Source organism: Anabrus simplex, chromosome 7 (assembly GCF_040414725.1).
Source record: "Anabrus simplex isolate iqAnaSimp1 chromosome 7, ASM4041472v1, whole genome shotgun sequence".
NCBI classification, from domain to species: domain Eukaryota; kingdom Metazoa; phylum Arthropoda; class Insecta; order Orthoptera; family Tettigoniidae; genus Anabrus; species Anabrus simplex.
In genome coordinates, this window is record NC_090271.1 from 115107478 (window position 1) to 115130358 (window position 22881).

The 22881-nt window shown below is 39.5% G+C and overlaps 1 protein-coding gene across 1 annotated transcript in view; it reads right to left on the reverse strand.

Moving 5' to 3' along the window:
* Positions 1 to 22881, reverse strand: part of LOC136877726 (juvenile hormone esterase) — a 101101-nt gene that overhangs the window by 48018 nt on the left and 30202 nt on the right. The window contains exons 4-6 of the mRNA XM_067151936.2: positions 17158 to 17311; positions 10272 to 10457; positions 5755 to 5943 (exon numbers count right to left, since the gene is read on the reverse strand). Of these exons, the coding sequence (XP_067008037.2) occupies positions 5755 to 5943; positions 10272 to 10457; positions 17158 to 17311 (529 nt within the window). The remainder of the gene's footprint in view (positions 1 to 5754; positions 5944 to 10271; positions 10458 to 17157; positions 17312 to 22881) is intronic.

A 22881-nucleotide genomic window follows, 5' to 3' on the forward strand; every position in this document is an offset into this window, starting at 1 on the left:
ATTCTCCATCACTGCTGACTCAGGACAGACTGAGCATTGGCATAGATGACTCATTGTCTGTTCTTCTCTACAGTCACATTGTGTTGGTTCACTGGAATATTCCCAGTTGACAAGTCTATCCTTGGATTTGCCAACAGCTGATCGTGGTCTCTTCAATGATCTCCGGATTAAGCAGTCTAAAGTACATCCAGGAGGAAGTATTAAAAATTCTCATTTAAGGGCTGTGAGGTGGTTCAGCGAGCCTCGTGAGAGGAACTGAGGTGCTGCTGATATGAGAGGCGGGGAGCCCGGTCACGAACGTCAAATAATACAATTCAGCATGTCGTAACGTTGGTGATTTTTTTTTTTGCTATTTGCTTTACGTCGCACCGACACAGATATGTCTTACGGCGACGATGGGATAGGAAAGGCCTAGGAATTGGAAGGAAGCGGCCGTGGCCTTAATTAAGGTACAGCCCCGGCATTTGCCAGGTGTGAAAATGGGAAACCACGGAAAAACATCTTCAGGGCTGCCGACAGTGGGGCTCGAACCCACGATCTCCCGATTACTGGATACTGGGCGCACTTAAGGGACTGCAGCTATCGAGCTCGGTTAACGTTGGTGATGTGGCACTGCAACATCCTCAGGTTATCTAGTTGTGCAGAAGTCGTCTTGGTAGGCTGAGACACTTAGTGGGTTGTAAGTGTCATAGGCTTGCTTAATTCTCTTTTAAATATTTCTTTTAAAGGATGATCACTTTGAAAATGCAGGGTAGTGCACGAAATGTCAGCCCATTTGTTTTATGAACTACGTATTTAGTTTTGACAAGATTGGAACAGAGCTGCTAGAAAAGTAATCACAACACCATAGAAAAACATTCCCACCAGGTGCTATTCCAGGTGTTCACCATATTGCCTTACAACTTCTTGAAGGCATGCCTTTACATTGGTGATGACTCTCCGATAAAAATCTTAAGAAATCGCACGACATACCTACACAATAATGGCCCTAAGTTGCGCTGCATTTTAAGATTCCTGGGGTACAAATTTTCCTTGAAGATATAAACATAAAAATGTAAGTCCCAATGGTTGATATCTGGCAACTTCCATGACGTTCAGGAAATCTAGTTGACATTTCGCGAGGGACAAAAATTCGTATAAAAAGTCAAACACAACGTTCGCTCTGTCAGGATGCGGTCCAGCCTGAACGAACTATTACATTTACTTTGAGAGATCTATTGCCATGCTTTGAGTAATAAAATGGCTTCACTACATTATTAAGTGGCCTTAACTGGTTGCCGTACCATCGAAGGAAAAAAAATTACCGGTCATACACACTTACATTTTGCTCACAATTATCTTCCACGTGCATTATCCGCCAGCTCTACCCCTTTGTATCAGTCGTAGGCTGTCTGAGTCTTGATTTGAGGTCGTGGATTGGATTCTGTACGAGGCAGTTGCTTTTTTAAGAACTGTGGAAAGATCCTGGCTCTCTATGTCACAGTTGTTTGCCAGTCAAAGACTTCTGATGGTATCCTCTACGTCCAGTCGACCAATTTAGCTTCAGAAATCGTCGATTTCTTGCCTTCCCTACTATAGTAGAGGTCATTCCAGCCCAATTGCAAGCTGGGTAAGTGGCATCGTTTCAAGGAATTTGTAACCTAGTAACTTGACCATATGAGTCACTCTCATTCTATGCTGCCTGTGAATAGGCTTTTGACCAATCCCTTAATATTTTTTCCAGTTTCTCAAGTTCTGTTGAAGACGTTCATAATGATGTACGAAATATATATATATCAGTATATTTTAATATAAGAGAAGTATGCCTAATATCGTACATCCAAGGATAATTTGGATTTTTGAAGAAAAACAAATTCAGGGAATATGACACTCAAAAGTCAGATGCATACCAAGAAGGGTCTGTTTTTATGTGTGTAATTAATATTATATCATGGAAGGTAGTATGTCTGAAAGAAAATGATATTTCACATCCTCTTATTCCCTTTCTATTTTCTAGAAATTTAGCTACTCATTCAAAACTTTGGATCGATAGCGATAAAAATCATTTGTACTCCTGAATATAAAACATAGGCTATATCTTGCCGGTATCCTCCAAGTTGAGCCTCACTAGAATAATCTTTCGTGATGAGAAATCGAATAGCAGCTCGAACTGTCTGCTTGAAATACTGCTCTAGTGAGCCCTCTATCCGGACTGGCTGTTGTCACCAAATGATACAGATATAGAGTATCAACTGTAACATAAACAAAGCTCCGCTTCGATTGCAATCAGTCTAGCATCGCGTTATGATAAACACCTTATAGAGATTTTTTAGTAACGAAAATTAACTAATGAATGGTAAAAGACCCTGTAGTTATGCTAGGGATGGTCAATTAGAAGTTCATTTCTAATAAGTTTAAATGCAGTTATCAGATCATTTCACTGTTTATTTTCAATGAATAATATTCGTAGATTTATTTTATTTTATTTTATTTCTCATTTATTAAAACTTCTGTTATAAAGAGACTTCATCATCGCCAAAGTGTAACTAATCCTCTCTTTTAGCTTGCCAAATAATTTTCAGAACTGGAATCTTAGAGAAAGATATAAAGTGAAGTTCAGTAACGAATGGAATTTACTAATAAATGATTGCGAAAAAGGTTCAAATTTCACTCCTATACAAGTAATAAATTAGTGTGAGTGTACTCCATTCTATCTAGAAGTTCTCAACTAGTTTCGAAATTGAAAGAAACATTGGAAACTATATCAAACAACAATGGATTTAGAATCAAATTCAAAGACTCTGTATAAAACTGAATATCGTACATAAAATATGAAAATATTTAGGATCTGTTTCCATTATAACTTCAAATGGTTTCAAACAGCACTGTGAGTATTGTTAAGGAAAAATTTAGTGATAATATTTAAACGATGGCGAGGGGGTTGGTGCAAATTTTATGCTAAGGGGAAATACAATATGATGATCACCTTCCCTGGTTGTAGAGTAAGAGGAACTGTTTGGTAGAAGCTAGAAAGTAAACAGAATAAAAGTAGCATGCTATTCAAACACTCTATTTGGCCACGAAGTACACGATAAAATTTTTGTCAAATTCAAGACTTAAGAATTTTTCTGAAGAATTTTCCGTACTTCTCAAGTTTACTTGTAAAATCGCTTGCAATACTTGACAAGTCTTGAGAAGTCTTCAGAAGTGAATTACACCATGTTCTAATCGATCAAAGAATTGACCAGTGTTACTTGAGAATTAACGGTGTGCACTATGCCGCTAGGCATACTGAGATTGCCGGGACGGGAATCAAAACAACAAAACTGGCTGTCTTCATGACCGAGGGACGTTGTGTGTGTATTAATTGCTAGGTATGAGGGAGATCCCTGTCTAAGTTTCAGTGGACAGGGTAGAGAACTACAATAACATGAATAAAACTGCAGCATACCAGGAGAATGCAAGAGAAATAACTCAAGGAAGTGGACAGCTTTTATATTTATTACCTTACGGTTAGCTATAAGTAAAGACAATTAGCAATTATTATTGAATTCCTAACGTATATTAATGTAATGAGATATAAAATTCCGCTGCATTGCTATCGATTTTCTTCAATTAATGTGAGTAAATGTAATATAACATAAGCACTGCATATGAAGTTATGGCTGTAAATACATTGCAAAAAATATGTTGAAGATAACCTCATTAATATTTTCCCAGTGTAAATTATGGATTTTTGCGCTTATCTCCCCTTTTAAGAACCAAAACTGCTGTTTGCCTTTCCCCTTAAATGCTATCAAACATTGTCAAATCTTTCCGAAACTTGTCAAACCTTCAGCAATGTTGAACAATCTTTGACAAGATTTGACAACTTTTCTTGGGAAGTATTGAACTGAAAGAACCAAATGATTGTGTACAACAGGCAGTACACATATGCGGCCGCTTTCTTTCTTTCTTTCTTTCTTTCTTTCTTTCTTTCTTTCTTTCTTTCTTTCTTTCTATCTCTCTCCTTTTCTCGAATTTTCAATATTTCGACTGATATATAATAACTCTTCATTTTTTCTTTCGTGTCCCAGTCGCCACACACCTTCATTAAAACTGCAGTTGGTGTCCTTGAGTTTCTATTTTTAGACGACCTCTCCCCCTTTCTTCTTCCATCTGTCCTTCAAATAGGGTTAGCAGAAGAAGGCAACCAAGACATTCCCTTTTACTCGCCATAGGAATTTTGTCCAAATAGCTCAACAAAGTCTAACTGGAACACAAAATATCCATTTGTTTACTGAGCGATTTGAAATATCTAACACGAATTTTTAAAAATTTCCTCTCTCTCTATCCCCTTTCCGGTTTAACACATTTTTGCACGCTTAAATATGGAACATATATCCAAATTTTGTAATCCACCTCCTTTAGTTTACCTGTCTAAAATGATCCCGTTGAGAGAATTTGATCACCGATGAAGAGTTTGTGGTCCAAAGAGAAAAACGGACTTCAAATCAAGACTATCTAGTCAATTTTTTGTTGAGGATATTTTACAATGATCTTACTTGTCTGAAGTTTTTTGAAATTATATACAGTATATTACACCAAATTCTGGAAATGTATTCACTCTTTACAAGAATTTACTAGCTCCTCAACTTCAAAATATATTTTTTTTTGTGAAGCTGAGGGCTATGACTAGCACGTGGAAAGCTAAGGTTGAGGACAATGATATCATCGCGTTCAGTTCAGTTTATAAAAATTTTGCAAAATGAAAGCGTTTTTTGGAATTTAGAGTTAAATTAGAAAAAAAAATACTTAAAAGTATACATACATTTTAAATTAGAAATACATCCTACACCATTCCAAGGATTGTATTTAATGATCATAATAAGCCCAGCCAATAAAATATGCCTTAAATGCCAAACATTTAAATATATTGTAAGGCCACCTTATGTTATACTGCTGTATTAGTACACGTTTTGGCGTACATGATGTATGGGAATGAAAGCTGGGTGGACTCAGGATATCTTATTCATAAGTTAGAAACAACGTACATGGAAGTAGTGAGAATGATCACTTGGATAAATAGGCGAGAACAATTGAAAAATGGTATTTGGAATGAGGAGATAAAGGCTAGCTTAGTTACAGTGAGAGGGTTGTGGAGGGGTTTAGTAAATTGACAGCAACTTGCAGAACGAACGCTGAAAGGCATAACTGTCTATGTTGAAGATGTTGCAACGATGTTTCTCAGTTTTATATTTCGAAAATCTGGTATCCCTAGGTAAAAGCTATCGCGTCTTAGTAGTTGCCAGGCAAGAACATTTCTTTTCCTTGTTACATCCTTGTTCCATCCACTGTTCTTCAAAACATCTTCAATTGTAATCATATTCCTCCAGCTTATTTTTAACAATCACCTACATCACCAAAATTCAAACGTATGTAGCCATCTCAGCTCACCTGCGAGAATAGTTCGCATTTCACACCCGTACACCAGGAAAACAGGACTTCAGGAATCGCTTCCGAAACTCCAGTGAATGACTTTTGATGTTAAAAAGATTTACTTTGACTGAAAATCGCTTTTGTTAGGCAAATCTGTAATCTTACTTCTCTTGGGAATCTATTACCTTTGGTAATTTTGCTGCCCAGATAGTTTAATTCTTTTATATCCCTTAGTGTTCACTTTTCTAGTTCAATTTTTATTAGTTTTCCCCAGTTTGGCACAGTATAAGTGGCCATTTATTTGATAGTCTACTAGGTTTGAATCTAAGAAAATAACATAGCAAGATATCAACTCACCTATGGCTGCTGATGTTCTTACCAACTCGTCAGCATTTCTACTTCGAAGAAACTGTGCAAGATCTTCAGTGCTGTTTCCAGAGAACCCCAATTTACTACCAAACACTAAAGCATTTTTTCTAGCTTTTGTTGTTAGGCTAAAGGGATTAAACGCCGAGCCACTTTGTGCAATCGCACCTCGAAAGAGACCTGAAATACAAAGTAGCTTTGATATTCTCATGAGGTTTTTCATGTTAATTGAAAGTAAATATTCTTAAAGCCAATAAATAATATTTAACAATTTTTATTTAGATATATTTCATCTTGCTTAAAGGCTTCTTAAATATGTATTTTTCCTCTTTAAACAAGGCTGTGCACTTACAGAAGCTCAAGCAAGGTGAAACGTGTATGTTTAAATAAATAATGTGTTAAATACAATGGATTGACTGTAAGCTCATTAACCTGTATTTAAAAGTAATCAGTACACTTTGAAATCGCTTTCTGCTTCGACACTTCACAAAGCTGAATAAAATATGAGACATACGGAATAACAAATTCAAAGTTAATGAAAGAAAGAGTGGTATTATTATACAACGTAGAATTATTAAAATGCATAGACTGGTGGTGATATGGCGGCAGCGGTGGTGATGGTGATGATGGTGACATAATTTAGGGTATGTATTAAAGTTAGGTTATGAGTATAACTTGTAAAGAATTCAGAAGCGTTTGTAAGAATCCCTCTGGAAAAGGCATGCTTAAACCCGACATAGTTATTCATCAGTATTACCTAGACAGTCAGCAGATGTAGACGTGCTGAGTCGGGTGTGCCAGTAAAGCGGGAGTGGTTTGCGAGCGGTGTGTGGAAGAAGGAAGACGGGAGTGAAGAAGAGGATGATCAGTGTAGATCAATATCGGGCAGTTATCGGAAGTTGGCAGGGGCGAGGGAAGAAGGGAACAGCCAGGAATGAAGGAGGTGAAGTGGAATCAAGATTGAAGGGCGAGCTGATAATGGTGGCAACGGTGATTGTGCTATTGCTAGTCATAGGGGGTGTGGAAGTAAACCCCGGACCGACTCCCAATGGCAACATGAGCTGAGAAGATATGGGGGTAATAAGGAGGGTGGTTAGGGAGGTGGTGGAAGAAGTATGCCAATTTGAACAAATTAAAAATATGAAGGAACAAGTGAATAAATTTGAGAATATGACGCGATGGATACAGGGAAAAACTGATGAAACAAGGACTAAAGTAGGAATCAACGAGAGAGAAATTGCGTCATTTAAGGAGAAAATAAGGGACATGGCGGAAGAGGTGGTGAAGCTGAAGGCTGAAATATAAAGCAGCAGCCAAGAACGACGGAAGAAATGCTTATTTATATATGGAGTGTCGGACGAAAAAGGAGAGGACAAAGTGTTGACGATCTGCAAGGTTGTGGAACTCAAACAAAAAATGATGAAAATCAACAGTGAAGTCGATATAGACGATGTAGAATGGATAGGCAAAGCACGGGGGCAATAGGCCGATAAAAGTGAAGTTGTTTTCCACCCTGATGGCGGAAATAGTGATAAGACGCGCGGATAATCTACGGAGCACGAAAATCTGGATCAAAAGAGACATGGGAAGAGAAGGGATGAGGAATATAAATACCCTAAAGAACATTTAGTCCGGGCCAGACTTCAAGAGCTTTGGTTATTCGTACTTCAAGCAGACTATTATCTGCTACCTTGAATTACATCAGAATAATACATCAGCACAGCTCGTTGGGTTCCAAAAATGAAAATGAAAGAAACCACCTCTTCAGACAGGATATCATACCACATATTACGACATTTATTCCAATACTCCTCTCTGGGGACTTTAACTGCATACTAAATCCACAGAATGATGTTGGTAATTTTAATGTATGTCTTGGACTTCAGTCACTGACACAGTTGATGAAATTGTTGGATATATGGATACATCCTCATCAAGAATACACTTTCTGCAGAGGAACATCGAAGTCGAGAATTGATAGGGCATATATTTTACACACAATTTAACACAAAATAAACAGTTGTAAGGTAATCCCCTCCCCTTCAGCGACCATCATGGTTGGCTTCTTATTCAAACCAAACCACAGCAAAGCAAAGTCATCTCCGTACAGGCCGTGGAAGTCCTTGGAGTGGTGGAAGGTAAAGGCTTCCCACTATCTGTAACCTCGGTACATGCTGGGGTAAAGTGCTTAGCTCTACGCCCGGCCACCTGTACCCCAGGATTTAATCCGGTACGGTACTCATTTTTGCTGCAGGCTGAGTGAACCTCAGGGCCATGTGCATCTCCGGAAGTTCACAATAATACCTAATAATAATGGCCCATATGTCACTGGTTCGAGGGACTTAGAAAATAAATACCAGTTGTTTCCAAAGTGAATAAAATACCAAGCGACTTAGTACAGTTTATAAGCAGTGCCACCGATATAAGAGTCACTACAATAATAAATGTAACTGATGATATAAGTAACTAATTCTGTCGACTGCAGAAACAGTCTGCTTTGGAGTTACTCAAAACCTAAATAAGAAACTGGAATTTTATGGCATGGTGCTGCAGGACCTCCACAATCGTGAACAGGCTACTGAAAATGTGTCAGTCTACAGAGCAGAATTAATAAAATTATTTGTGTTAGAAAGGGGAAAAGTTCGGAAAATATAAGACAGCATGTCAAGGGAACTCCATGGTTGAACAAGAACGTCTATTGGTGTACCACAGAGACAAATTACGACGTGCAAGGAGTCGCCAATACATCCCTCAGTGGATAGGAAGAGGCGATAAGACATAAAGCTTCTTAGGGAAGAAGAACGATACTATGGAGAATTACTAGCTCGCGCATAAATATCACGCTCCGCTCTGAACGAGAAGTTGCGGACAATGGTAAGCTACTTAGACAATGAAATACCGAACAAGTTGGGCGTGTGAATAGGGGCGCGTAGCTGTGAGCTTGCATTCGAGAGATAGTGGGTTCGAAGATGGCTTTCAGTGGTTTTCCATGTTCACACCAGGGAAATGCTGTGGCTGTACCTTAATGAAGGCCGCGGCCGATTCTTTCCAACTTCTAGCCCTTTCCTATCCCATCATTGCCGTAAGACCTATCTGTGTCGGTGTGACGCAGAGAAGATTGTAAAATGATAATGAAACTACAGTGTACAGCATACCCAATCTCTTACAACGAAAAAGGAAATCGGACTTCCCTTACGTGAGACTGCTGACAAGACACCAGGAGCAGATTCCATCCCTTATGAGTGGTACAATCACTTCTCGAATGTAGTGGGAGATGACCTAACCCAATTGTTGTACTACATCTTTCAAAATGAAGCAACTCCTAAATTTACTGAAGACATACTCATTTTGATTCTCAAGAAAACAACTGCTATTTGTATCACCGACTATCGACCAATCACTATCCTTAATAAAGACTACAATTTGCTTACTGAAGTCCTAGCAAACAGGATTAAAACATACTTCCATTTATAACAGGCCCTTGACAAAACTGGGTCGTACCGGATAAAACATCGTCCACAATGTTTCTTTTACAGGAGGTCTTATACTTTTCAAAAAGAGCAAACACCGGGGCTGCACTGTTTTTAATATAGACTTTAATAAAGCCTTTAAAAGACTCAATAATATTATATTGTGGCAGGATAGCAAAAGATCAATAATTATAATCTTTCAGCTCCTTGGCTAAATGGTTAGTATGCTGGCCTTTGTTCCAAGGGGCTTAAATTTCTCGCCGGGTCGGGGATTTAACCGTTCGTTGGTTAATTCTGATGACTCGAGGATTTTTCAATAATGGAATTCGTCATAAGTAGAGCCCCATCGCAGGTCACGTACAGTATAAGGCGTCAACTCGAAAGAGGCCGCATGCCATTATTATTAGTATCACAAAACCCTTACAGTAAAGAGAATAAAGTAAGTCAGTGGATTCTTTAGCCGGACTTAAACACTAGTTACGATATGCTACAATTAACCTTTCAATATTTCATGGAAAAAATGCATCTTCCGTCAGTCAGTACCGCTTTGCACAATAAAGTAAACGGCACAGCTGTTCTAGGTTGCTTGGAGGGGTTTAAATGAGAAACTCAGTGTCACAGTACTGTTGTTGGAAAGAGTGGCTTCGGGTTTTCAAGTGTTCTCTCTGGAAAATTGTCATTATACAATATTTGGAAAACCCAGTTCGTTCATGGAGAGGAACAATCGTGCAAGTTTTGAAAAAAGTTCTATATTTTAAAAGCGAAAAAAATGTCAATATTACAAAAAATGAATATCAAGATTGTCATGAATTTTGAAAATTTTACCAAAATATTTTGTAATGTGATATATTTTTTTTGCGTGAAGCATATTCGACACGCTGCATATCATGAGAGTACCTGCTCGCACAATGCAAGCAGTCATGGTTAGAATATGAAATTTTATCCTTTGTCTGTCTCCGTTGGTAAATACAGGAACTTCTGTGCTATACAGAGGATATTTGACGATAAGCATAAGTACTTATGTAACCAGGGTTTTACCTTCTGTCAAGGGGGACAGTAAGTGTAACTGTACCGAGACTCCACCTGCGCTGTCTCCCGCGATGGTCACTCTGTCCGGATCTCCTCCAAAGGCTGCAATGTTCTCTTGTACCCAGCGGAAGGCCAGCACCTGGTCCTTCAGTCCTGCATTACCTGAGATTACACCATCCTCTGTGCTGAGGAAACCTTTAAAATGTAAACAAACACATGTTACTCAGTAACTATTTATTAGAGTGTCAATAAAAGCGAGCGCGATATGTTTTATTTTTTAAAATTTGATTTTTGGCTTCGGACTCCATGGAGCCACGCAAACAGCAACCTGCAATTATACAATTACACAATAATAGACATAACAAGATTGCAAAGACACTGATTTAAGCACAGAAGAAAATAATGCCTTTGGAAAAACAATTTGTGATCAATTAATCAAATTAAAGTCTTCTGTCAAAAATAGTCCTTGCAACGTTCTGACAACATTAAATAAAAATAAACATTTCTTACAAAATGAATTTTCAAATATAAATTAAAGCAAAATCGTATACAGTAACTCACTATACTGTAAAACTAGCAAATGTACCCGTGCTTCGCTACGGTATTCTACATTGTAGTCGAATATCGAAGTAAATACTGTACATGCAGTAAATAAGACTGTTTTAAAATGGCATGTCTCTTAGCGTTATCCGAGAAACAGCATAGGGATGTTTCCAATACGGTGTTTCCAATGTAAAGTGCTTGTTACGGATTTGTGATGATAACGGCAGTTTTACTTGCCTACTGCCATTCACAATCGAGTTGGAAAGTTTTCATTATAATTGCAGGCCCCATTGCCTACTGCGCGGTCACAATCAACTTGGGGAGTTTTCGTTACAATGGCAGGCCCCCTTTTCTACTTCCAGACAGATTACAGTTGGGAAGTTTTCATTAGAATGGCAGGCAACTTCCCTACTACCAGTCAAAATTGAGTTGTGCAGTTATAATTACAATGACAGGCCCCTTTTCCTTCAGCCAGCCAGCCAGCTTTCTACCAGTCACACCAAGTTGGTGAGTTTCCATCAAAATAGCAGGCCACTATGCCTAATACCAGACACATTTTAGATGGATACATTTGTTCATAAGGGCGGGCACCCTTGCCTACAGCCAAACACAATCGGGTAGGGGAATTTTAAACAACAGTGCATGTTCCCTTGCCTTCTGCAAGTCAAATCGAGAAGTGAGTTATTCATTACAATGGTAGGCCTTCCTTACTAATGCCAGTTACACAGGTGTTGGAGAAGGACCCCATTCCTACTGCCAGTCAAAGTCGGTGTGGGGAGTACTGATTACAATAGCAGACACACCCTTTCTCGATCGCTACAAGACGACATCAGTGAATATATATAGATCGACATACGAAAGTATATGCATGCTTAAAATATTGCAGACCTTCATTTACAGATTAACTGCTGCAAAACGGTACGTCATATCGACAAAGGATTGTACCATAAGACGTCGGATTTAGCGGCCTAAATGGCTGGTCGTATGATATCTCATCTATTCATTGATCAGGTTGAGTTAGAGACGTTGAATAGGGTAAACGTTTTGTAAGATTATCTCACATTACATTACTTTCCAGATAATTATCTGAGAGCTACATACATAGCATTTGGTTCACATATGGCTACTGGGTGGGCCAATTTTCGTGTAGGGTTTGATGATTCTATCTTTCTTATAAGTGATTGAATGTATGAATTATGCATGTGAAAAGTCCAAATTTACTAAACATCGAGAAATAGACAAAATCAAACGTAAAAGGGGTACAGATACGACAAAAACTCATAAGACCAAGGTTGTAGATCACTCCAAATTGAACGGAGATTGTGTCATCCGTTATGTGATAGGACTTCTCGAAGGTCTGCATCATCATAAAAATTGCCTCCATATTTCGATATCCTTCGGGGAAAAAATTGAAAAATTTAAAGCTCTTGGAAATGTTCTGTCCGTTACAGCCTAAAACGTATAATTTTGCCAAATTTCAGTTTCCTTGTTCGTCTGGCAGATTATGCCGCAATGTGGATTTTGGGGGAGGAGGGTTAACATTAGGACTTTCAGGAAACTAAACCAAAAAAATTGTGCAGATGGTTGTTGTTATTACCCCTTAAGCGCGTAGCTGTGCGAACATTTCGCCAAAATAGTCAATGTACAGGCACACAGTCGTTAGGATTTTACTTATATAGATAAATAAGGAATCTGCTCCACGTACAACACCTTTTGGTATATGTCTGCTGGACTTAACCTGCAAAACCGACCATTCATGATATCTCCCTTATTAATCTTCCTGCCGAAAAAATGCACATGAAAAAACAAGTTTTAGAAATGGATTTCCAACAAATTTGGTCGATTTCCAGTCAGGTTGGTCATGTACTGTATATATTGTGGAAGAGTAAATTCACCATTTCGGTTCCCTATAAACCGCCAGTCCATTCCGGGAACAGGAAATGTTATTGATCTTTAAAATGTACCTTTGGAAAGGTGGATGCTAAATATAATGTTTGGTTCAAGTGTCTTCAATGGTTTTCAAGTTGTAAGAAATACGCTCAACACGCGCCCGTTAAGTTAAGTCCGGTGGGACTTGTACCAAAAAACGGTCTGTTAATGATATCTCCCTTATAAATCCTCTTATCGAAATGATGCACATGAGAAGAAAGGTTTAGAAATTAATTTCCATTAAGGCAGGTAGATTTCTATTAAGTTTGGTTGTGTATATTTTGTGGGAGTGCAAAATCACGGTTTCGGTTTCCTATAAACCCTCCAGCCAGTTCATGGATTTAGAAACAATATTTGCCCTAAAACCTACCCAAGGACAGGTGGATTCTAAATATGAAGTTTGGTGGAAATATATCCAGTAGTTACCAAGTTATAGACAAACAGACAAACAGATACCAAAGCTAAAAATATGCAGATGGTCATTATTACACCTGAAACGGATAACTGTACAGAAATGTCGCCAAAAGAGTTAATGTACAGACACACTCTAGAAGTGCAGACCTTTATTTCGAAAGTTACCGCTTTGAAACTCTGCGACATATCTACAAACGGACTTCGGCATCAGACGCCTCTTTCAGTGTTCTACATATTTGGTCCCATGACATCTTCTCGTATCTCCTATATTTATGGGTTAGACTGAGTTAGAATCATTGAATGGTGTGAAATTTTGTACAGTTTTCGCATACTAATTTATATTTGTGATACTCTTGTGACAACTAGAATCATAAAATTTGGCTGTAACATGGCCACTGCTCATGCCAAATGTGCGTGCCGAATGTCATGATTGTATCTTTTCTATAAGTGTGCCAAATTAATGTTAACATATACGTGTGAAAGTACAAAATTAACTTAAAATCGAGAAATACAGCTCTATTTAACGTATAAAGAATAGAAATACGACAAAGTCATAGGACCAAAGTTGTAATGAAAGGCGATTGTGCTTTCTGATTTGTGATAATACTTACTGATTAGCCACCAATTACCCCGAAACGAAGGTGTGCACCGTCGTTAAAATTGCAGCCATATTTCGATATTTTCCGGGGCCAAAAGTTATACATTTGCATAGCTTATAATATTACCTCAAAGGAAAGAGTGTCAAGCTTTCAGGATTAGCACTCGCGTACATACGGTGTAATTAAGGAAGAAAATAATTCAGTAAATAAATTTGAAATTAATAGAAAATGGATTAAAACTGAGGACAGCCGAATGACGACAAATATTTAAATACCAAGTGAATGTGTTGGAAAATCAAATGCCCCTCAATAAATTAGGCTGGTGTTAGTTATGGATATAAGAAAGAGGTAACAGAGGAGAAATTTAGGCGCAGGCATTCTTAGGTCAACAGATAAGATGACTAATGGTGTTATTACATAAGCTATTCGAGGACGGTTATAAACTCCAACGATATTCCGCCAATATCCCGCAGAATGGCCGATTGACGCCCTCTCTTGCCTTCTACCCAAGGAACAACCATGAATTTAAAGGTATGATGAGGAAAATGGCAATACGTTACTTCCCTGCTGGCAAGCAGAGACGTTGCCATGGTAACCTGTAGGTTCGTTGTCGGTCTGTCGGTCACACACGCAGACCCTGATACCCGCAGAAAGAAAATTTCTCCGACATTTGAACAGTAAGGTAAATTATGAACATAACGAAAGTTGTTTATAATAAAGAGACGTTTCACATACGGTCCACAGAGTTTACAGGAAATCAATAGTATACGAGAAAATGGAGAAAAACCGTTCTGGTTTTCCTATAAAGCCCCCATCTAATCAAATATTTTAAAATGATATTCATATAGAAACCTTCCTCGGGGTGAGTATACTCCAAATATGAAGTTTGGTTGAAATCTATCCAGCCGTTATCCCGTGATGGTGGAACAGACAAACAAACAATCAAACAAACAAACAAACAAACAAACAAACAAACAAACAAACAAACAAACAAACAAACAAACAAACAAACAAACAAACAAACAAACAAACAAACAAACAAACAAACAAACAGACACGAAACGTAAAAACCACCGATTCGGTCTTGAGTTGACCTAAAACGGATAAATATCTGAAAAATTGGCAAAACAAACGAAATTACAGACAGCGGACCCCCTACAACTTCATATAGATACTTAACAATCATCATCATCATCATCATCATCATCTGTTTATCCTCCACGTTCGGCTTTTCCCTCGGACTCAGCGAGGGATCCCACCTCTACCGCCTCAAGGGCAGTGTCCTGGAGCTTCAGACTCTTGGTCGGGGGATACAACTGGGGAGAATGACCAGTACCTCGCCCAGGCGGCCTCACCTGCTATGCTGAACAGGGGCCTTGTGGAGGGATGGGAAGATTGGAAGGGATAGACAAAGAAGAGGGAAGGAAGCGGCCGTGGCCTTAAGTTAGGTACCATCCTGGCATTTTCCTGGAGGAGAAATGGAAACCACGGGAAACCACTTCGAAGATGGCTGAGGTGGGAATCGAACCCTCCTATACTCAGTTGACCAAAGACCCCTCATGGCTGGTAGTGTCAGTGCATTTATTAATTTGATTTATGAATTATTCATAATAATGTTGGATTTACGTCCTACTAACTACTTTTATGGTTTTTGGAGACGCCGATATTGTGGGGTTTTTGTCGCGCAGAAGTTCCTTTACTAGCCCAAATTAAGCAACACAATCATGTTTTAATATTTATAAATAGAATTTTAATATTTATAAATAGAATGAGAGTTTTGTTTGTACTTCAATCAGAATCTTTAATGATGATGCTTGTTGCTTAAAGGGGCCTAACATCTAAGGTCATCGGTCCCAGAATCTTTAAAAATGGGTTTTTGTGTGTCGGACATGTCCCAAATAAGAGGTAAATGCAATATTTAAATTTCCATCATATCTGTCTGCATGTCTGTATGCGCACTGCGAGAAATCGGCTGAATACAATTTTTAATTAAAATCGGTGATTAAGGTCTGGGTAGAAATCCATATAATTTAGGCTATAAATAACTTCATTCACGCTGGGTTGAATAGTATTAGTATTTATTTATGAACAAACAGGCTTTCCGCACCAATACATGTTCACAAAGGGTTGAATAGTAGTTTATAGGAAGATCTAAACCATAATTGTCAAATATATCCTTTGATACTGGTTCTATCCATACATTCTACATGCAACGTATTGTAAAACGAAAAGATCCTATAATCGGTAAACATTGATACTACGACGAATAATAAGGGAAATATTTACGGTTTTGCCCACCTCTGCGTTGTAGTGGTTAGTGTGATTAGCTGCCACCCCCGGAGGCCCGAGTTCGATCCCTTGCTCTGCCACGATATTTGAAAAGTGGTACGAGGCGTGGAACGGGGTCCACTCAGCCTCGGGAGGTCAATTGAGTAGAGTGGGTTTCGATTCTCACCACAGCTATTCTCGAAGTGGTTTTCCATGATTTCCCATTTCTCCTTCAGCAATATGCCGGAATGGTACCTAACTTAAGGCCACGGCCGCTTCCTTCCTTCTTCGTTCCCTCATCCCTTCCACTCTTCCCATCCCCCAACAAGGCCCTTGTTCAGCACAGCAGGTGAGGCCACCAGGGATAAGTACTGGTCCTCCTCCGTCCTCCTCCAGGGTTGTATTTCCCGGACCATAAGTCTCACACTCCAGTACACTGCTCCTGAGGCGGTTGAGGTGGGATCCCTCGCTGAGTCCGGGGGAAAACCAATCCTGGAGGGTAAATGGATTAATAAATAAATAAATAAATAAATAAATAAATAAATAAATAAAGAAAGAAAGAAAGAAAGAAAGAAAGAAAGAAAGAAAGAAGGAAGGAAAGAAAGAAAGAATTTACGATTTTTTACACTTTTTACATTTATTTCTTGTGTCTACCGTCGTTCAAGTTCTATTACTAAATAATCATTTTTTAAGAAAGAGAGGATGACTAGAAAGTTCTGATCTTTCTTCCCTGCTACTTTTCCTCATCGTAGTAAAATTGTTACGTGTACTTGAACGCACAGTATTGTCTTTTCCGAAGTGGGCCGTGAGTGGAAGTCTACATGACGCTTGATGTAGGAGAGTTTCCTCACCGAGTGTAACAGCTCCTCTCTGATTCCTGGCGGAGAGAAGATGGGGAGTAAACTTTTATTTTTTATCTTGCCATTACTGTAGATCATACATATTCTGTTACCGACACACTGGTCCATCACAGAATTCGTGCTATTTGATCCGGGCTTAGAAATGGAGTGTTTATAGCCAGTAATCATATTGCTAATCTCCATTTACCTCAACTATCTTCGTGACTGACTTGTCACAGATATGTACGGTAACTAGTTAAGAATAAATTAGCTAGAAGCACTTGTAACAATCAATATACTCACCTAAGACCCCTAAGCGGTAATTGAGGCTTACATATACCACTCCAGCACTCAGAAGGTACTCAGGTCCAAGTTCTTCTATATTACCTGAGCCCCTCACGAAACTACCTGGATGTATCCAGATCATGACTGGAATTAGTGGTTCTGAACCCGGGAGCTGAAACCGGATAACAGAACTCTCAACTACATGAGGTAATTTTCATTGGTGCCCGAACCCAGTGAATTGCCACAAAATTCAAAGAGGATGTTTTTGGATTCGATGTACTTGAAATGCGACGGAAGTACTTTCGGATTCATTTTGAATTGCCACAAAGTTACCTTCTTGCATGTGCTGTGGTGTCGTTTTTCTGTTAGAAGGATACCTGCCTAAGGTAGTGTTCTGGTGTATCTTTTGATATTGTTGCTCTTCCACTTCTTTCAGCTGCTTCATCATCGTCCTCGAGAAGAATGGTCTCAACTTTGGGAAAAAAAAAATTAAAAAGATACAGGATAGTGTATGCTTCACAGCAACCAGACCTGCTAACAAAACCCTGGTTCTCTAAATGGAACGCCGACGGAAGATATATAACATCTATTATACGTATGCGACTCATTCACTGGAGCTTTAGAAGACATGTATATCACATTGGAGTTATTGACTTCCCATACAGTTCATGCGATAATCAGTCAATTCAAGACTTAAATCTTTGCATGTGACCTTTATCGAGAAGAACGGCGATTTTTTAAAACAGTTTGGATGTTTTGGGATTGCGGTTCCCAATTAACATTCAGTGTTTACTTTCCTCAAGCAACCTTCAGATTTACAACGCCTTTGCTTCTTTCCTAAGAGAGTATCATTTACACTTCTAAAATAAATTTTGCTCAGTATTGCTAAGTCTGTTACTGTAAGTAATATTATACGTTTGTGTTTTAATTCACATTTGTAAATCAATTTTATGTGAAAGTTTTACTTTTTATTTAATGTTTTCCTACCGTGGCAAGGACTATGTTTGACAGAACACTTTAATTTGGTCAGTGGGTGACACGTTTCTTTGTGTGCGTATTTCAGTGTTTATTCAGATTTTATGTCAATTATTATGTCATTGTATATGATTGTGGTTTGCTGGCTGAATGGCTCCTTGCAGCCCAAAGTCAAAAATTAAATTTAAAATAGGCAGTGTTGTTTGCCTGCGTTTCTCTGCTTCGTGATGGAGGCACACCTAATGTGCAGCGAAGGTATTAAACAAATTTTAGTGATCAGTGGTTTTAAATATTTGTCCGTTATGTGTTGTTGTTCTATACAAATGACCACGGTATATTCAAAACCACAGCTAACCACCAACTGAGCGCGTGAATCAACACAGCGCCATCTTATAACAGAGTGTGCGTGTGACGTCGCATATTCAGCACAAATTTGGCCCGATTTTGAAGTGTTAGTGGTATTGGCTAGGCGAGTTCTGATCCACCTCGTCAGTATTTTTTGTGCTGAGTCAGCAACCGAGGTCATTGATCCCATGACGTCACGGCCACGTGGGCATGACGTCACGGCCACGTGCTATTGTTTAAAAAACATGGCCACGTACTTTTGACAGCTGTCATCTTGACAGACCCTAACCTCACTTTAATTAAGCCCGTGGGCACGGCTAATCTCACCGCTGCCATCTTGACAGACCCTAACCTTACTTTTTGTGAACAAGTAAATGTGGCTAACCTCATTGCTACCATCTTAACGACGTGGGCCGTGGCAATTTTAATAAGTGACAGCTGTCAAGATGACAGCTGCCATCTTGACAGGTCCTAACCAAGTGCACTTGTTTGGTGCGGATTTTGAACAAGTGAACGTGGCTTACCTCACTGCTGCCATCTTGAGAGGTCCTCACCTCACTGCTACCATCTTAACCACGTGGGCCACGGAATTTGAATAAGTGACAGCTGCCAAGATGACAGCTGCCATCTGGACAGGTCCTAACCACGTGCACTTGTTTGGTGCGGATTTAGAACAAGTGAACATGGCTAACCTCACCGCTGCCTTCTTGATATATCCTAACCTCACTGCCGCTGTCTTAACCACGTGGGCGCGCAATTGGAATAAAGCACGTGGCTAACATGACAGGCGTCATCTTGACAGGTTCTAACCACACGCACTTGAACGTGGCTTACCTCACTGCTGCCATCTTGACAGGTCCTAATTTTGGCTACCTGTACTCGGAATTTGAACAAGCAAACGTGGCTAACCTGACAAACGACATCTTGACAGGTCCTAACTACGTGCACTTATTTGGCGCGGAATTTGAAACGATCGCTAACCTTACAGCTCTTATCTTCTCGGGAATTAGCCACGTGCTTTTGACAAACGGAACGACCTCTAACCTCACTGCTGTCATGTTGACGAGACTTAGCCGCGTGCAGGCGCGGAATTTTCAACGATTCCTAACCGTTCTGGTATTATCTTGATGGGACATAGCCATGTTCCTGCTCCTCCTCCTCCTCCTCCTCCTCCTCCTCCGACGGGTCTTAGGAACGTTCCTCCTCCTCCTCTTCATCCTCACAGTTTCTATATCCGACAGCGTGACGTCTTGGATGTCGGCACAATCTCTCCTCCTCCTCCGCAGCGATCACATCGGTATGGTTATGCTTGTTTAGTCATGTTCGTTATCAAGGTTACTCTCTACTAAACTCTAGCCTTTACGATAGGTGTAAAGAGATAAAGGGAATGCTATAAGTAAAACAATTTAAATTTAATAAAATATTTATTTACCAAATTAAACAAACTACTACTGGTTTTTTCAGCCTATTTCTACGTGTGAAGTTACCGTCTACACCGGTAGGTGCAATGAGTTCGTTGTTGTAACTGATGTGCGTCTTCACTTTAAAGAGCTATTACACAATAATACCCTTACGACGTAATTCATCTTCTCTTTCTTGAATCTCTCGTTCATACACCTACCGAGCTCGATAGCTGCAGTCGCTTAATTGCGGCCAGTATCCAGTATTCGGGAGATAGTAGGTTCGAATCCCACTGTTCGGCAGCCCTGAAAATGGTTTTCCGTGGTTTCCCATTTTCACACCAGGCAAATGCTGGGGCTGTACCTTAATTAAGGCCACGGTCGCTTCCTTCCCATTCCTAGCCCTTTCCTGACCCATCGTCGCCATAAGACCTATCTGTGTCGGTGCGACGTAAAGCAACTAGCAAAAAAAAAAAAAAAAAAAACGTTCATACACTGTGTATCCAACATCCTGATAAGCTCTTAGGAGTTGTAATCGTTCAACGAATAATTTAATGTCTTTACAGTATCTTACATCTTGCTTCTCTTCTTGAGATGTTTGCACAGCTACAGAACATGTAGTCAGCGTAGGAAATAAAGTAGAATGAAAGAGCTCCGATGGAAAATAAACGCCGAGTTCTTCTTCTTCCTTATGCATCTCCTCTTCTCGCTTCTCTTTATCAGGGGGCGTGAGGTTAGTAACAGAACTTGTAGTAAGCTGAGACGATTTTGTATCGTTTGGATCACGCTTTTTTATATTGCACTTTCGACTTTTAGTCAAAGTCTCTAAGCGTTCTACTGGTAGATAACTTAAACAAATGTATTTAGAATTCACATGCCGTGTGACATTATCACGCCTGTTAAATGTAGCAGTACACTGTTTGCATGAAAATATTCCGAAGTTATGCTTTACAGCATTACGTCGTTAAAGATTGTCAATCTTGATAATGCACTACAAAGATCACACATAAAGAGAATAGAAGTTTTACTATCAATGTGCACATTTAGGTAGATATGATGTATAGTTTTACACTGCAACTGGCAATAACAACTGTCTATCTGTTATAAGTAGAACTGATTGTTATGTGAATATAATAGCACTTTCCTTTCCTTATAGAACTAAAATATCTATAAGGGTAAAAGTAAACAGCGTTGTGATCTTCGGTTTAGAGGGTCGCCGGTGGTTAGCTTGGGTATAGTTTTGTCCCCTTCCCTCCTCCTCCTCAACCATCCCAGTTTTACGGTTATATGCTCTTTAGTTATACGGATATATGCCATTCTCCTCTTCCTCATCGCCTAGCCCAGTTTTACAGGTAGATCCCTCTCCCATCTCCTTATCTAGTATTTTCGTCAGATACCCCTTCCTCTTCCTTATTAGGCTCTGTTTTACAGATATATGCACCTTCCCTTCTCCTCCTTAACTGACCTAGTTTTACTGTTAGATTCCCTTCCCTCCCCCTCCTCCTCCTCATCGTCTGGCCTAGTTTTACATATAAATTCCCTCCTCATCGTCCAGCCTAGTTTTACGGATAGATGCCCTCCTCCTCCTCCTCCTCATCGTCTGGTCCAGTTTTACGGATATCTTCCCTTCCATCCTCCACGTTATCTTGTTCAATTTTACGGTCAAAATATACTTGATGAACAATATTAGTGATTTTTCCTTTATAATGCTCACACACCGGAGGCGCGTGTTTAATTCACGGTTCTTAACATAATTTGACAGAACAAGAACGGTGTCTACTCAACTACAGATTAAATTCTTACAATGAGAGATAGTAGGTTCCAAAAACCAGATTTACTGTAGGCTAATCTATAACAGAGTTCATTAATGTTTTTTACGTTTCTTATCCTCCTACATACCCTCTGCTCGGCATAGCAGGTGAGAACCACCCAGGGAGAGAGTTACTGGACATTCTCTCTAGTTGTATTTCGTGCGGTTAGGGGCGTGCGGCTGTAAGCTTGCATCCGATAGAGATAGTGTGTTCGAAAAAACGGGCTATCTTGTTCTAAGTTCAACTCTAAAGTCTTGGAGGTGAACTTATGTTAACGTATAGTCAGCGTAACATTAGGCCTGCAGCCCGGGTATCGAACTTCATGTCTAGAAGCATACGTATGAAGTCTTATAGCCGTTATCTTGTTCAACGTCCAATTCTAAGTCTTGAGAGGTTAACGCGTGGTGAGCGTAACGTTAGGCCTGCAGCCTGAGTATCGAACTTCATGTTTAAAAGCATACGTATGGAGCCTTATAGCCACTTTATCGTTCCAAGTTTAACTCCAAGTTTTAAGAGGTTAACGCGAGGTCAGCGTAACGTTAGGGCTGCAGCCCGGGGATCGAACTTCAAGTTTAAAAACGTATGTATGAAGTCTTATCTTGCTTCGGGGGGCCCTAGCACTAGGAAGTTGCACACGACCGCTATCTTAAGCATTACTCCCTAGGCCGTCTCCTTAAGTTCTCGCATAAAAGATAACGTCGAGAAGGGTACCTACCTACCCTGTAAGGTTATGTTCTTCTAAGATAACGTTGAGAAGGCCATCTAGCCGTAAAAAACTAATGTCTTACATAGAGAGGGCGGGATTTTTTATCCTCGGTATTCAGCGATAGGAGGCCGGCGCCTGAGCTATAAGAGGCATTATATCAATGCGAACTATTGAATTAGGCACTCCTAGACGTGACTTGAACCCTGTGTCGATAGCCCTAAAAGATAGTTTTACGTGGTTTCCTCTTTTCACATCAGACAAAATACTGTAGGGATGTACTTTTCAAGCCTTATGTTATCAGCTCCTACCTTTTACATCAGGCAATTACCAAGACTGTATCTTATTATGAGTAACAGGAAAAATACTAGAGCTAGCATGGATCAGGTTCGATTCCCAGGTCTGCAATGAAATTTGTAACGTAGTATGAGGCGTAGAACGGCGTCTACTCAGCTACGGTGCGAACTGTATGTCATATGTAGGTTTTACGGTCGGATGTCCTTCACTG